Source organism: Cololabis saira, chromosome 5 (genome assembly GCF_033807715.1).
Source record: "Cololabis saira isolate AMF1-May2022 chromosome 5, fColSai1.1, whole genome shotgun sequence".
NCBI lineage: Eukaryota > Metazoa > Chordata > Actinopteri > Beloniformes > Belonidae > Cololabis > Cololabis saira.
This window is the reverse complement of record NC_084591.1, coordinates 45,976,953-45,993,435: the sequence shown is the minus strand read 5'-3', so window position 1 is coordinate 45,993,435 and position 16,483 is coordinate 45,976,953. Positions and strand designations below refer to the sequence as shown.

Sequence of the window (16,483 nt, the reverse complement as noted above, 5' to 3'; positions counted from 1 at the left end):
TCGTGGGTGGTGTCATTTCTGATATGCTTATGGGGGGCGGTGGCCGTGAGTGCGAGGGCCCGATCATCGCTGCTTGCAGCTTTAATTACTATTGTTGTTCAATTTTAAAAGTAACTTTTAATAATATTTTTTGTTTCTCTGATTGTATTCCTTCTTTGATTTTTTTGTTTTACAACAACCTTTTAGTTAAACACTTTATTTGGCTCTTTAACAATGTTTTTTATGTCGCTTACAATCGGTTAAATGCATTGTGTGTAGTTTGTCCTGATTTTGAAGATTAAAACATTCCAACCTGCGTTTAACGTGAGGTAAACCATTTTTCACCCTTTTTTGTCTGATTCAGGTTTTACGCGCTGCCTTCACTTGAAAGTAAAGTACGGAAGAGTATTAGAGCCAGGCAGGAGAAAAATAAAAATAATATATTAGAAGAGGAAGATTTTTTTTCATTATGCATTACGCACAAATGCACGAAATGTTGAGAAAAAAGTCGAAATGTCGAGAGAAAAGTCGAAATGTTGAGAAAAAAGTCAAAATTTCGTGAATAAAGTGGAAATATTGAGAAAAAAGTTGAAATGTCGAGAAAAAAGTCGAAATGTTGGGAAAAAATTCGAAATTTTGTGAATAGAGTTGAAATGTCGAGAAAAAAGTTGAAATGTCGAGATTAATGTTGAAGCACAATTTCGAGAAAAGTCGAAATGGTGAGAAAAAAGTCTAAATTTTGTGAAAAAAGTCGAAATGTCGAGAGAAAAGTCGAAATGTTGAGAAAAAAGTCAAAAGTTCGTGAATAAAGTTGAAATGTCGAGAAAAAAGTTGAAATGTTGAGAAAAAAAGTCGAAATGTCGAGAAAAAAGTCAAAATTTCGTGAATAAAGTTGAAATGTTAAGAAAAAAGTTGAAATGTCGTGAATGAAGTTGAAATGTTGAGAAAAAAGTCGAAATGTCGAGAATAAAGTTGAAATGTTCAGAAAAAAGGCGAAATTTCGACTTTATTCTTGAAATTGTATGTCAACATTATTCTCGACATTTCGACTTTTTTCTTGACATTTTGACATTTTTCTCGAAATTGTATTTCAAGGCAAGGCAAGTTTATTTATATAGCACAATTCAACACAAGGTAATTCAAAGTGCTTTACATTGATATTAAAGGCGGCGAGACATAATTAGACAGTAAATAACAAATAAGATCAAATCAAATTATGAATAAGATGATAAAAAATAAGTAAAATAATAAAAAGCACAAGCTGTTAAAAATAAGGGCAATTTCAACATTAATCTCGACATTTCGACTTTTTTCTCAAAGTGCACAATTAAAAAAAAAACCTTCCCCTCTCCAAACATGTTTTCTCCTGCATGTCCCTAACGCTGTTCCGTAGTAAAGAACAGCAGGTGAGATCAGAGCAAATCTATTCAACCCTTTTCTACGTTCTGGAGCGAGCCGGATCCTGCGCGCATGCGTACATTCTAAAAACCGATTTGCACAACGGTCCAGCATCAAAGATGGCGGGAGCCTCCGACCCACTGGAGGACATGCTCTTCAACGAGGTGGACGAGAAGGCGGTCAGCGACCTGGTCGGCTCCCTGGAGTCCCAGCTGGGCGACAGGAAGCCTCCCGCGGCGTCGTATTCCGACGGGAAGCGGGACGCGGCGGCGGTCGCCGGCGGCCAGTTCTCAGGGAAAGTGCGCGGTGATCCAGCGGGGTCCTCCGCGGAGCAGCCGCCGCAACAAGGGCATCCGAGAGCGGGCTCGACCCTGGAGCCGGAGCCGCTCTCCGGCAAGCCCGTCCCCTCCTCTACCTCTGCCGGGGCCCCCGGGGCCGCGGGGACCGCCGGGGCCAGCCTGCAGACGGCGGGACCGACGGCTTCGCCCGTCCCCGTAACTTTGGCCACTCAGCCCGGCGGCTCCGGAGCCAGCTCCGCGGGGACCGGGGTCTCCTCTCCCGGGCTGCTGAGCCTGAACGGCGGCAACACGGGGGCTGCAAAGTTGGCCAACTCGCCCGGGGTGCCCCCCCCCGCCGGGACCGGCTCCGGCTCCGCGATCGTCGCCTCCTCCGCGGGGTCCCAGCCCGGGTTCCCGGTGCCCCAGCCCCCGGTGGCCCTGCAGCCCAGCCCGGTGAACGGGGTGGACCCCAAGGCGGGGGGTGTGGGGGGTGGGGGTGCCCCCCCCTCCAGCTCCGCCCCTCAGGTCATGAACCACACCAAGATCCTGGTGCAGCCCGCCCAGCCGGGCAACCTGGGCTCCAACTCCGTGATCCTGACCAGCACCCCCCCTGCAGCCCCCTCCCCCATCATCACCCAGCCCGGCACCAGCCCTGCACCCATGGGTGCTGCCAAGCCCATCATGAACGGGGTCACCCAGCCCGCCGTGGCCGTGGTGAGGCAGGCGGGCCCCCCCGTGAGCGGGGCCACCTCCATCCAGCAGCAGAGACCCGGGCTGGTGGCCAGCCTGACCCGCTCCCCGGCCCCCCAGCCCACCCTGGCCGTGCGGCCCCAGCAGCAGACCACCATCCAGCTGCCGCCCGGCTTCACCATCCCCCCGGGTGAGTGGAGGCCCACGGGGTCAGAGCCAGGGGTGACCCGGAGTGGGTCCTGGAGGGCCAGTGTCCTGCATGTTTTAGATGTTTCCCTGCATCAACACACCTGATTCTGATTAACGGACGAGCTTGTCATCAAAGTCTGGATAGTTCTGTTGATGACCAAGCTCCTTGTATCACGGTTTGACACATCTAAAACATGCGGGACACCGGCCCTCCGGGACCGACTTTGGACACCCCTGGGTTACCTGTTTCTCAAGTTCTTCAGGTCCTTTGGAGATGTTGTCACTCACCCATTTTGTGGTGTCAGTGTGTACTAGTGTATTAGAGGAAGATTTTTTTTACGTTGAGATGTTTCCTCTGTGAGATGAAGCAAAGGATCGATAATCAAAATAATACACACAGTTTACACGTGCTTTGAGTTGTGATTTTAAAGTTTAGACACCTGTCGATCAGCTGTGAATACATCTTCCTGTGGAAAATCAAAAAGAAATGGATCAACAGAGTTGTAATGTCAGTGTTATAGATGAACAGAACAATCAGCAGTAATCTTTCAGCCCAAATCGTGGGATATCACTCAGTACGTTTACATGCAGCAGGATTTCTGATGGTATCAGATAAACATCCAGAAGACCCAATCACTTGTCTGAGGCCCCGTTTACACGGAGCCAAAACGGAGGCGTTTTCATGCGTTTTGGCCGTTCGTTTACACGAAAACGCAGCTCAAAGCCCCCAAAAACGATCATTTCTGAAAACTCCGGCCAAAGTGGAGATTTTCAAAAACTCCGTTTTCACGTTTGCGTCTAAACGGAGGAAAGCGGAGGAAAACGGAGGAAAACGGAGGAAAAACGGAAATTTAAGCTTCAGAACGTCACATTATGCACCAGAAACTCACCAGCGTCATGAGTGCGACCTGTGTTTACAATTAGTTTGGACACCGTCAATATTTTCTTGTATTTTACCTGTTTAATATTCTAAAGTCACACTTAAAAGTAACTCCACTTCTCTGTCACGAAAGACTCGTTCCGTCTTGGAAGTAAAGCCTGAATGATGGTCCCGCGTTAAATCGACGCAGAGCCTACGGCGTAGGGTACGCGGCGATGCGCGCCGTACGGTGTGCGTCGCCGCGTACCCTACGCCGTGGGCTCTGCGTTGGTGTAACGCGGAACCATAAATCAGCCTTAACTGGAAGTTACACGTGTCATTTGTTGATGTTTTTTCCAGGATTCTGATTGGCTGGCATGACGTTAACAGCGTTTTCATGCGGGTCCGTGTAAACGAGGATATTTTTGAAAACGTAGAGGGGAAAATATCCGTTTTTGTAAATACCCGGCTACGTGTAAACGTGACCTGAGTTTACATGCTGTTCAGAATCGGATAAATGTCCAGAGCATGGCTGACTCCGTGACACTATGTGGCGCTGTAACCATGGTAACCATTTCAACAAAGAGCCACTTCCGGTTGACAGTTGTTTTGTTTGGCGCCAATGTTACGCCTTCTGCGATCTCTTTTGCGATCTTCATGTTGGTGTTTAAACAACTATTTAACACGCGCCGTCTCCTTTCACTTCCGGGTGAAGCCCCAGAGGAAATTCTCCAGCTGCTCAGACTGCAATATCTGATGTCTCCGTATACATGGAGTTAACATTCTGACTGAACGAGTTATCTAGGTGTTGCTACCCGATTATTAAATGTCCGATATAGGTCCAAAGTAGATCGGATTAAGGTGTTCAAATGCAGTTTAAAAGTCTGAACGATGTCTTATGCGATCAGGAATCCGATTGAACTGCTGCATGTAAACGTACTGACTTTCAGCTTCTGTATTTGTTCCCATCAGTGAAGATGAATTAGATTTTGGTTTGATGGTACTGTAGACGAGAAGCTGTTGGTTTTAGTGGAACCTCGAGGAACCTTTGTTGTTAAGCTGATTTTTCTGATTTTTTTTGATGCACAGAAACATCCTGGTTGGTTTCAGCTGCATTTTCATTCCAACTTGAACACCCATGAAGTTTGACAACTTCCCGCATGAGAGCGAGCGGCAGCTGTTGTTCCTCTCATACCAAGTTAGCCACATTAGTTTTCACTCACGTTTTATGATCAATATTTCACATTTCGTATCTCCTGATCATCATATTTGAATATGTTCTTTGTGAAACTTGACAAGAGAATGTTTTTAGTTTTGAACCATCTTGCAGATGAGACACTGCTGAGAACAGTTTTAAAATTTCTCACAGTTTAGTTCAGATGTACAGAGGACCAAAACTGACATAATTAAAAATAAAAGCAGAAATGTATATATATTTTTGTTTTTAATGATCTGGACACCGGCGTCCAGATCCTTGAGGCTACATCCAATCCCAAACCGGCTATTGATCTGATTTCTGATATAACTGCACTTATAACTGAACAATCTTGATAGGATGATTAATTTCCTTATACTATGATCTACATGTGCACAGCATCACGTGTAAAAGTTTTTAACTAAATAAGTTTTACTCGGACCAAAATACAGCACAGTAAAGTTTCAGAAACTGCACAAGGAAACACAGCTGAATAAAAGTTCTGCAGAAGTGTTTGATTGTTGAACGCAATCTGAATTGGCAACTGAGACGGCGACTACTCGCGCTACTACAGCAACTCATTGGACGGCCTACTGTCCCTGACGTGCGTTAGCAAGACTAAAAATAATAATGATAATGTCCAGATTCATAGTTAATACACTAGCTTCTTTGGCTGTTTTTTATAATGTCCTTTTGACAACTCCTATACCACATAACATTAATAGATCATTTTAGAAATTCACCCATGAGACAATATTCAGTCTTCAGTCAAGGCTGATTGTGTAAACAACAAGGCAGTGAGAGCAGCATCGTACATACACTTGAACCAATGTGAGGAGTATGTATGTTTTGCCCAATGTGTCACTGGCGGTTGCGCAATAGTCTTATTTTTGGCCCGATCCTGTTCCTTCCTGTTTATTGACCAATAGTACAGGAACCGGACCAAGAAGGGCAGCCCTCTTCATTTGCATAATGAGGCAGAAATGCATCAGGTAAAGTAAAACGGAGAGAGGGAATGTAAAAACAAGGAATGCACGTATAAGGAAAAGGAAAAACCACATGTACACATTTCTGGTTTTATTTTTAATTATGCAAGTTTAAGTCCTCCCTACAGATCCTCCAAATTGAAATAACTCACATTGCGGTCAACGATCCAAAAACTTAGCTGTTTCCTTGTGTAGTTCCGGAAACTTTACTGAGCTGTATTTTGGTCCAAGTAAAACTTGTTTAGTTCAAAACTTTTACAAGTGATGCTGTGCACATGTAGATCACGATATAAGGAAATGAATCATCCTATCGAGATTGTGTTATGTTTATGTTGCAGTATTGTTTGAAGTGATGTAAAGGATTTTATTAAGTAACAGCAAAGAGAGCAATTCATTTATGTGGAATCAGTTTCCTTACAGGGCCACCAGACAACAAGGGATGGGAATTGATAAGCCTTTTACGATTCCAATTCCATTTTCGATTTTGCCTAATGGTTCGGTTCTCTATTGTTTCTGTTATCGATTCTCATTTAGAAAAAAAGGACAATAAAAGGTCGATTAGCATAACCAATATACAATTTATTTATTTTTTTTTCCAACGATTTTTTGGGTTCTAGTGGCTCTTTATTTAAGTTGCAGACAGGAAGGGGATAGAGAGAGAATGGGGACGACTTGCACCAAAGGTGTGCAGGCCGGGATTGGAACCTGAGACCGCTGTAGGAGGACTGTAGCCTCAGTATGAGCCGCTGCTTAACCCACCGAGCGGCCCGCCGATATACAATTTTAATAAAAAAAATATTCTTCTGTAGAAATGAACAAAATACAACATAAATTATTCTGTGGCAATTCCACGACAATGTCTACTTGGCGCGTGTGCATAAAAAAAAAAAAAAATCATCTGATTTATATTAGGGGTGTGCAAACAAGGGTACCTCACGATTCGATTAGATTTCGATTATTGGAGCTTCGATTCTTCGATTATAATGATTTTCTATTCAATTATTGGTGCCACGATTCTTCGATTATTGTGATTTTTAATGCTTTTTTCCTTACAAGATTGATTTTGTCTTCGTCTGTGGATACATTTGTAAATAAATAGCCAATCAATTAACTCAGTTCCTCTAACAACACTCATTAAGTAAATAACAAGGTTTTTTGAACATTTGACATGTATTTTTCAAAGACACAAAATAATTTATTTTATGACTATGTAAACATTTGCTCTTTGACTTGGGAAAGCTGCACTTGCATGAGAGCGCCCTCTATTGGTGGAAAACACTGAAAACGGTCAAGCCCTGGATTTAATGAGTTCATTAATTCAAGTAAACAAGATATGTACTTCCATCAAATGTATTTAGTGTAAACATATCTGCCATATTTCAAGTGAACAATAAGAAATGTGCATTCTTGAAAATGAAATGATTCAGCAGCTTATTCAGTCTGGAATCTGGATAGGATAACTTAAAAAAAAAAAAAAAAAAAAAAAAAATTTTTTTTTTTAATTAATCGATTCCAAATCGTCACGTGATGCATCGCGATGAATTGCACCCACCTCTAATTTATATACATATAGACACACACACACATATTTTTTTTTTTATATATGTGTATAATATATATATATATATATATATATATATAAACTATGTATATAAATGGCAAGCCATTCATCATGAAGTCTGAATTTATGGTTCAAATACAGCTCAAATACATCTTCTGGATTTCAAAATAAGACTTTACTTTTGTCTGATTATTATGTCTTAAAATATTATTTTGAAAACCGGAAGTTGTATTTGAACCGTGTTCAACGTGCAAGTACGAATGACGACCATAGACTGTATAAGGGATGGGTGACAGCTGGGTTGTCTTCTTCATCAGTGGAATTGAACTGAGAATGACTGCCAGTATTATTGGGGCCTGTACATGCATCTGCCAGGGTGGTAATGACTACGTTTACGTGCAGTCAAAATTCAGGTTATTGCTAATATTCCGGTTACTGAAACATTCGGAATATTCTGTTTACATGGTAATTAATCATTTGGGATATCTGGATCAAACCAGTTACGCTTGGAGAACGTGATGATGCAATTACCGTCATTTCTGCTTCTTCTTCCTGTATCCAAATTCAAAACAAATGCTGCTTCGCGCAACTTTTCGCTCACCTTCTTGTAAATCTTCTATCCCGGTACTTTCTACCGTCTACAAATGCAGAAATGTTCATATCCTTCATTACATTTATGAAGTGATTAGTCTCCTCCTGGCCTTGTGTTTCTCCGTGTTTATAAGAACTTCCTGGACAAAAAAAAGACCAGGATTCCTTGTGAACAGAGCATGTGCAGAAAACCAATTCCTGTTCCGTTTGATGGGGATATTCCGTTTGGCGTTTACATGACCGAATATTCAGGTTTTAAAGGAGTAAACCAGGGGTCCTAATCGGGTTTTAAAAACCCGAATATGAGCAAATTCGGGTTATTCAAAGGGGTTGTTGGTGTTTACATGGCCGAATATTCGGGTTTTAAAAGGAGTAATGAGTAAATTCTGGTTATTCAAAGGGGTTATTGGTGTTTACATGGCCGTGCAAAACCGGGTTATTGCCAATATTCGGGTTTTAAAAGGTCTATTGATGCTGGAAACACAGTCAATGACGTCTTCAATGTTTAGGAACAATATACATCCATACAAAATAATACGATACCCATAGAAAAAACAAGATGGTGCGAGAGACTTGGTGACGTCAAACTTCATTCCATATGTTCAGACTTTTATTCAGTGTGTGTGTGTGTGTGTGTGTGTGTGTGTGTGTGTGTGTGTGTGTGTGTGTGTGTGTGTGTGTGTGTGTGTGTGTGTGTGTGTGTGTGTGTGTGTGTGTGTGTGTGTGTGTGTGTGTGTGTGTGTGTGTGTGTGTGTGTGTGTGTGTGTGTGTGTGTGTGTGTGTGTGTGTGTGTGTGTGTGTGTGTGTGTGTGTGATCATCACTGCTCTCACGCAGACAAACCTGGCTGGATGTTTTTCCATCTTTTTTTTTTTTTTTTACGGAAATAAAAGTGCTCATCGTGAATCATCTTGATATTACAGATTTAACATGATCAGATCAGCATGAGCAGGTTGATATCAACTCAGTACAATTACATCTTTTCTGTTGCGACAGCTCACAATGAAACTTTTCTCACTACAAAGTAACATCTCAGTATTTTATTTATATACTTTTACAGTAACAAATTAAACAGTTTTTTTTTAAATTAACATCAAATGAAGAATAAATTGAGTAAATCAATCCAGGAAATATAAATTGCTGCCAGAAATATGTAAAATAAAATGACATTTATCAAAATATAAATGTCATTTTTATTTATTGAAAAAAGGACTTGAATAAATTGGTTGGTCCAAATGTCTGTCTTAAAGACAACTGCCTGCACTTCTTTTAGCAGACACGGAATCTTATATAAGACAAGAGTTTGTCCATCATTGATGCATCTTTCTCTGAAAATTTCTCATTTCCAGAAAATACAGACGACAACAAATGCAGAGTATTTTGTTCGTGTGACGCCTTCCCGTTTCCTTTAGACCTGCTAAACTTGGGCTTTATCCTGTGAGGGGTTCTTAAATACTCAATGCTGTTTGCTCGTGTTATTTTCAGCAACATGTGTGTCTCTTTTGTCCTGCATAAATAGCATGTTGCAATTTTCCTGTGCCATCCTCTTAAAATCACATCAATTTTAATGTTACATAGCCAGCTCCATCCAACAACTTGCGTGTTGCTGTTTCGGGTTTTAAAAGGAGTAATGAGCAAATTCCGGTTATTCAAAGGGGTCCTGTTTCCTCATCTTGGTGATTCAAAAACAGGACGTTGTAAGACAGTTTTGTGTTGCTTCCTGTGAACCTTCAGAGCTACAAAGATAAATTGGGACTCAAACCTTAAAAATTACACTGTATTAAATGATACATGTTTATATAAGGGTCAATGACGAATAAGGATTTTCAACAGGTCAATTTTAAAATAATAAAAAAAAGAATATCTATTGCAGTAGTTCAAACATTAAGAATGTTGTGTACACATAAATTCATATAAACATTTTAAATTAAGTGATTTCAAGATTTGTCAAGATGAATTGGCACTAGCCTTAAAAAAGGTCATGTGGTGCAACCATGATTCATATTAAAATAAATTAATTTCCTTAACATCTTGACATCTTTTTTTTAACAAGTTTTCAGTATTATAAATTTTTTTTTTTTTTGTTTTTTTGGTTTTTTTTAACGGTCGCGCCACATGATATTTCATAAAATGGACATAATCAGTCAAACTTTGTTTGTATATTATGATGGAAATATAAATACAAATGTATTACAATCTTGCACACTACAAGACATTTCGGAAATCATGTCAGATAGAGAAGAAGATTGATTTAAAAACATTAGAGTTATTTCAAAAAAAGTTTTCAAAACAAGAGTCGTGGTCGGACGGTTGCACCACATGACATTTTGACGCTTAAAACAACAACAAAATCCCAAATAACTAGTATTTTTTGTAAAATTCAAGTGAGTCCATATGTGGGACAGGTAGTTCATATACAGGACTGTCTCAGAACATTAGAATATTGTGACAAAGTTCTTTATTTTCTGTAATGCAATTTAAAAAAACAAAAATGTCATACATTCTGGATTCATTACAAATCAACTGAAATATTGGAAGCCTTTTATTATTTTAATATTGCTGATTATGGCTTACAGTTTAAGATTAAGATTCCCAGAATATTCTAACCCTAACCCTTTTTTGAGATAGGAGATTTGAGTTTTCTTAAACTGTAAGCCATGATCAGCAATATTAAAATAATAAAAGGCTTGCAATATTTCAGTTGATTTGTAATGAATCCAGAATGTATGACGTTTTTGTAATTGCATTACAGAAAATCACAATATTCAAATTTTCTGAGACAGTCCTGTATATGGTATTTTTTTTATCCATTTAAACCTTTTTTGAATTGAAAAAAAAAATCTGTTTTTCAGAAAATATAGGCGTCATATCATTGACCCACAAATGCTCGCTGATACAGATGCTCTTATTTCCAGCGGGGTTGGGGTTTCACAGCTGAAATTGTCCTCAATATCACAAACATTTCATTCTGAACCAACGTCATCAGAGTGAGATCACTTACATGCTCCTCCTCGTCCTCTCCCTGCAGGAATGGTCCTGGTCCGGACAGAGACGGGTCAGCTGGTCATGGTCCCGCAGCAGTTCCTGGCTCAGGCTCAGGCCAAGACGCAGCAGGGCCAGGCGGGGGTGGCCCAGAGACCCGCCACCCCCACGGCTGCCACCACCATCCGGGTCAGCACGGCCACCACGGTGAGTCTGGTTCCAGGACCGGTAGGTCTGGAAACACGAGGAAAGCTGCTTCCTGTCACAGCTCTGTTTACAGGCCCGTGTAAAGGCTGTCTGTCCAATTCAATTTAGCCAATAAAAAGCAAGGAAGGTTTTAGGGCTGGGCGATATATCGAGATTTTAATATATATCGATATATTTTCAAACGCGATATGGTACGAGACAATATCGTTTATATCGATTATTAAAAAAAGAAAAATGACTTTAATTGACTTGAATGTTTTATTTGAGATTTGCACAAATGTTTTGTTATTTGCACAACTGTCAACCTCAGTGGAAAATTCTGCCTGTTACTGTCTACATTGTATTAATTGCACAGGGTATTTTAATTTAATTGTTATGCAGGAAAGGGATATTTGTTTTATTTTATTCAAGAAGCATTTTTATTCTATATATGCAGGCAGTTTATTTTTATTTCATTTGTTTTATACATTTTGATATTGTGCAGACCTCTGTTAATAAAGGAACCTGTGTGACATTTGGCACGAGGCTTTGTATTAAAACTGACTGTTTTTTTAAAGGTTTGCCTCAGAAAAAAATGAAGCTAACAGAGATGCTATGCTATAATGCTTTGGGTGAAACCCTAATTATGGCACAGAAAAAATATCGATATATATCGAGTATCGCCATTCAGCTAGAAAATATCCAGATATGACTTTTGGTCCATATCGCCCAGGCCTAGAAGGTTTGAAAGTTCTTGTTGTGAAAGCTGTTGAAAGTGTTGCCCTCCTGACTGTCAGTCAGACATAGATGAGCTCGTACAGCAGCAGAGCTTGTGCACTGTAACTTAAATGGACCAATGAATCAAGATAATTCATTCATTCATTGATTCATTGGCCACGGTTATATTAATGTTTTTAAATTCGGAATTGATTATTCCGAATTAAATAATTCAGAATTAAACTATTTTTAGATTTAATGACGCCAACCACTAACATTCAGAAACGGCTTCATTATGTTCAAAGGAAACAACGACTATAAAGTCCAGAAACCCAAATGTGAGTCAGGTGAGCTTGTTCTGCAGTGTGAGTGTGTGTTTCCTGAACATTTCCTTTCCTCTTGTGTGCAGGCGCCGGGCCCCGCTCAGACTGTTCGCCTGGCGTCCCCCACTCAGCCCCGGATGGTCCAGTCTCCCTCCACCACTGCTGTCCAGGTGGGCTTACACACGCGTGCCTTCTCATTAGTAGGCTTTATTTAGATTGGATCCCGCTAATATCAAGCAATATACACGCAATGCGTGTTATCTGTCACCTCGGGTTTCTGCTCTGGCCAACCCCCGGTTTGTCATGATGATTTACTCATGAGCCAATCACATTAAGCCATTCAAACACTGTATGCTTGTGAATTTCAGTCAGTACAACATGGCTTCCAGCAAGGACAGAGGAGCGATAAGTCAAACATCTAATTGAATATGTTTGGTTACTTAATCCCCTTGTTTGTTGAGAGAATGTTTAGTGACAGTGTGATGCTTTTAGGTTGTCTTCATGTTTTAGGTCTCCACTAAATTGCATTATCTGGGTGTGTTCGTTCTACTCTGAGATATTGATTGAGTGCAATTTCAGTCGGACTGTAATGTTAACATATATTTTGAAATTCCAATCAAAGCTGGACCAAAATCATAATTTAAATTTTCTTTTCTTAAAAATTAGAAAGTCACCATACTTTAGCAGTAGAGGTGTAACAATACACTAATCTCACGATACGGTACGATACACGATATTGAGGTCACGATAATCATATTATAGCAGTATTTTTTTTAACAACCTTGAATGAGGAACATATGACTGGAAAAAATTGTCTTTTATTTGAAAGACACAAAATACAAAACAATGCTGTGCGTTTGTCCTATTGTTCCAGTTTGTAATGCTTTATAACTGTTTAAGTTTTAAAGAGAAAGCCAGGCCAACCATTTTCCACAAACTGAACTAAAAGTAAATGTCAGGTTTCCATTATGCATCTTCAGTTTCATACAAGTACAAATATTTAGCCACAAACTGAATAGTTTCTGTTATGTATGACTTGACTTTTTTCTTTTCCAGAAATTTAACTAAAATTAAATAAAAGTAAATAAATAAATACATTTTTACATCCTAAAAAAGATTTATTCATGCTCACCTTATAAGTGTAAGAGGAGATTTATTTTAGTTAAGGTTATTTTGGTAATTCAGGGTTCATTATTTTATAAATCTATTCTTTATATTGTGATGTAAATCAGGGACTATAATGACACTAGTCAGTTTATCTGTAGTGATTAGTCTGTTTTAGATTGGGCGGAGTGATACGCCACAGTACGGCACTAGGTGCTGTGTTGATGTTCTAAAATCCTACACTGTTGAGGGACATTAAAGTACACTGGAACTCAGCAGAAGTTGTCCCCGTGTTTATCCTACTCACGACCCCAAAAAGGTTTAATTTAATAAGGTAAGGCTTAACTCTACACCAGCCTTACATCAGTAAAAGTTCAGAGCTCAAAACCCTGCAAGAGTCCCGTGATCGGGACCAAAACAGTACTACCGTATTTTCTGGACTATAAGCCGCTACTTTTTTCATAGGTTTTGAACCATGCAGCTTATACAAAGGTGTGTCTATTCTGTGGATTTTTCTTCCACCGCTAGGGGGAGTGCTAACCGGAATTAGAATCAAAACTAAGACAAAATTAATGCACAGAATAATACACTACTTCTTCTTTAGCAGATAGAAGTAGAAGCAGATTTCAAACAGATAAATAGATAAATAAATACCAGTTATTTTCTCTTGGTTCTGTCCTGTTTTAATCAGCAAAGTTGCTGCCGTGTTAAAAGACACTGTTAGGAAAGGATCTATTTAGGTACAAACATGTACATCATTTACAGTTCAAAATCCTTCTGTACATGTAGTAAATATCTAATCTAACAACATAAATATTTGCGGCTTGCATATCTTTTTTTTTAAATAGAGCGGATGCGGCTTATATACAGGTGCGGCTTATAGTCCAGAAAATACGGTAGTTTCTTCTGAGCGGAGGAAGATTTTGGTCCGCGGGTCGAGGCGCGGTCGTCACGCACGGTCAGATGCGCGTTTCTAGTCAACACAATAGATTAATATTAATAACCCAATATTGCGATACAGTTTGTCACCTCCACGACACGTATCATGACGTTTTTGTATCGCAGAATTTTGTGGCACTATATATTGTTACATTCCTAATTAGCAGGTGTGGACTGTATAGAAGGGCTCTTCTAACGTTGTTCCTCTCTCTCTCTCTCTCTCTCTCTCTCTCCTGAAGGCCCTCACTGTGGCCCCTGGCACCACAGCAGTGTCTGTGAAGATGACACCTCCTCAGAAGAGCCCGTCGGTGATCACAGCAGGGGACACGCCTCTAGCCAAGCCTGCCGGCATGCCGTCCACCCCCCTCCCCACCACCACCACCCCCCCGGCCGCCTCGCCCATCACCAGAGTCAACGTGGTCTCACAGGTTGGCTCAAGCATCTCACACCACTAACGGCAGGAGGAGCAAATGTTCTCAAAGTGACTGCAGATTATTCCCAAGTGTGTGTGTTTTATTGTTTTTTCTTTATTCCCAACAGGAGATGCAAGAAAACGTGAAAAAATGCAAGAATTTCCTTGCTACACTCATCAAGCTGGCTTCCCACAATTCCCCTTCCCCAGAGACCTCCAAGAATGTGAAGGCCCTGGTGCAGGACCTGCTTGTAAGATGCTCTTTTTTGTTCATTGCTGAAAAAGACCGTTGCCTGTTCCTTTCCTTGTGTTCTCATGTCCTTGTGCCTTTATGTCTTCAGTAGGGCTGCAACTAACGACTATTTTAATAGTCAACTAGTCACCGACTATTGAAACCATTAGTCGACTAATCGGATAATTCGTTATTTTTTTTTAAATTTAGTATGATGTTGCTTTAATTATGTAGCAAATGATAATAAACACAAGAAAGATGGTACTAGAGCCCTGATATAGCGGGACTGTTTTCTTTATCCTGCTCCCGCCCGCATCCATTCATGCTGGACGATGATAGAGATGCATTGATTTAGTGTTTTCACCCGTCCCACAAGAGAAAAGTCCAGACAAATCTATCTGATTTAATGTTAACATGATCATTGTGGAGTTTGATGGATAATTGACAGTTCATAGAGACCTGACTGAAAGTTAGATGCAAATCCATCATTATCGTCATTGCACAAGCTTTTTCACCTTTCACGCCGCATCAATTATGATTGAGGTTATAGCAACGAGAGTAGCTGTGAGTGGTTCAAATAATACTAATAAATAACATGAAATAAACAAAGTTAACGAACGAAACAAATTAATTAAACAAATGAAAATACGCTTAATATCTTACCAAGGCGAGTCCGTTTGGTTAAGCACTCCGACGTGCTTTCTCTTCAAATGCGTTACCGACGTGCTCCCGTGAAAAGTAAGGTCTGCTTTGCAAACCTTGCAAGTAATCTTTTTATTCACCGTATCGAGGACAAAATGCTCCCAAACTTTTTTAAGTTTTATTACCAGCAGCTGCTGAAATGCTATCGTGCTGCGCGACTCTCTGCAGAGATTGTATCGAAGTGAGACGCCTCACTCCGTTGGAAAAACACGTCTGGAGACAATTGTTGACAATGGAATTCATTGTCGACAATTCTGCTTATCGATTTTTGTCGACAACGTCGACGAATCAGTGCAGTCCTATTCCTTTCCTTGTGTTCTCATGTCCTTGTGCCTTTATGTCTTCAGGCGTTCATGGGTTTGTTTTTGTGTTCAGGATGCAAAGATTGAGCCAGAAGAGTTCACCTCCCGACTGCAGGCTGAACTGAAATCCTCTCCGCAGCCCTACCTCATCCCCTTCCTCAAGGTATCTGCAGCTACAGTACGACTGCTGTCGCTAGAACTCTTAATACTTTTGACATGTTGGACTCCGACTTACTTCTGCAAATGAAAAGCAGTTTATTTCCACAGAAAAGCCTCCCCGCCTTGCGTCAGACTCTGCTGAACAGCCAGCAGTCTCTGACCACCGCCTCGCCCGCCGTCTCTGCCGTTCCTCCGGTCCCCAGCCCCGGCTCTGCCGGCTCCCCCACCGTCAGACCGCGGCTGCCCGTCACCCCGGCAGGCAGCACCGTCCGCCTCACTACGCCCATCGCAAACGCATCCCTGGTACGAGCAGGATCCACATCTGCACAGGTTTACACCTTTTATTTAACCACTTAAAAGACCCATTGAGATCAATATTCCTTCACCAGGGGGACCCGGCCAAGGAAGGAGCAGCAACACGTTCACAAATAACACACTAATAACAGCAATCACTAAATAAACATTAAAATGAGAGTGCAAACGGTTTTAGCAAATAAAGTGCAGTAGTGGTGTCTTCAGTAACATGTAGGAAAAAAAACAACAACTATTACAACAGTAATAATTTAAAAACACAGGCACTGCCTGAAAGTATTCCCGTTGTCAGTCTTTTAGAATAGAGCGAAAGGCTTCAAGTGAAATAAGTTCAGATATTTTCAGTTCAGATTGGAGGATATTCCAAGCAGAGGGTGCAGAGAAACTAA

General features: G+C 40.7%; 1 protein-coding gene across 2 annotated transcripts in view; it reads left to right on the top strand.

Moving 5' to 3' along the window:
- The first annotated feature begins 1,484 nt into the window (after positions 1-1,484).
- The window catches only part of LOC133444465 (transcription initiation factor TFIID subunit 4-like), a 38,921-nt gene continuing 23,922 nt past the window's right edge, over positions 1,485-16,483 (top strand). The window contains exons 1-7 of one of the 2 annotated variants that reach the window (XM_061722274.1): positions 1,485-2,535; positions 10,753-10,913; positions 12,019-12,102; positions 14,215-14,403; positions 14,516-14,638; positions 15,697-15,786; positions 15,891-16,085. In XM_061722274.1, the coding sequence (XP_061578258.1) occupies positions 1,497-2,535; positions 10,753-10,913; positions 12,019-12,102; positions 14,215-14,403; positions 14,516-14,638; positions 15,697-15,786; positions 15,891-16,085 (1,881 nt within the window). In that variant the 5' untranslated portion in view covers positions 1,485-1,496. Of the gene's footprint in view, positions 2,536-10,752; positions 10,914-12,018; positions 12,103-14,214; positions 14,404-14,515; positions 14,639-15,696; positions 15,787-15,890; positions 16,113-16,483 lie in introns of both variants that reach the window. The other variant, XM_061722273.1, reaches the window with a different exon arrangement.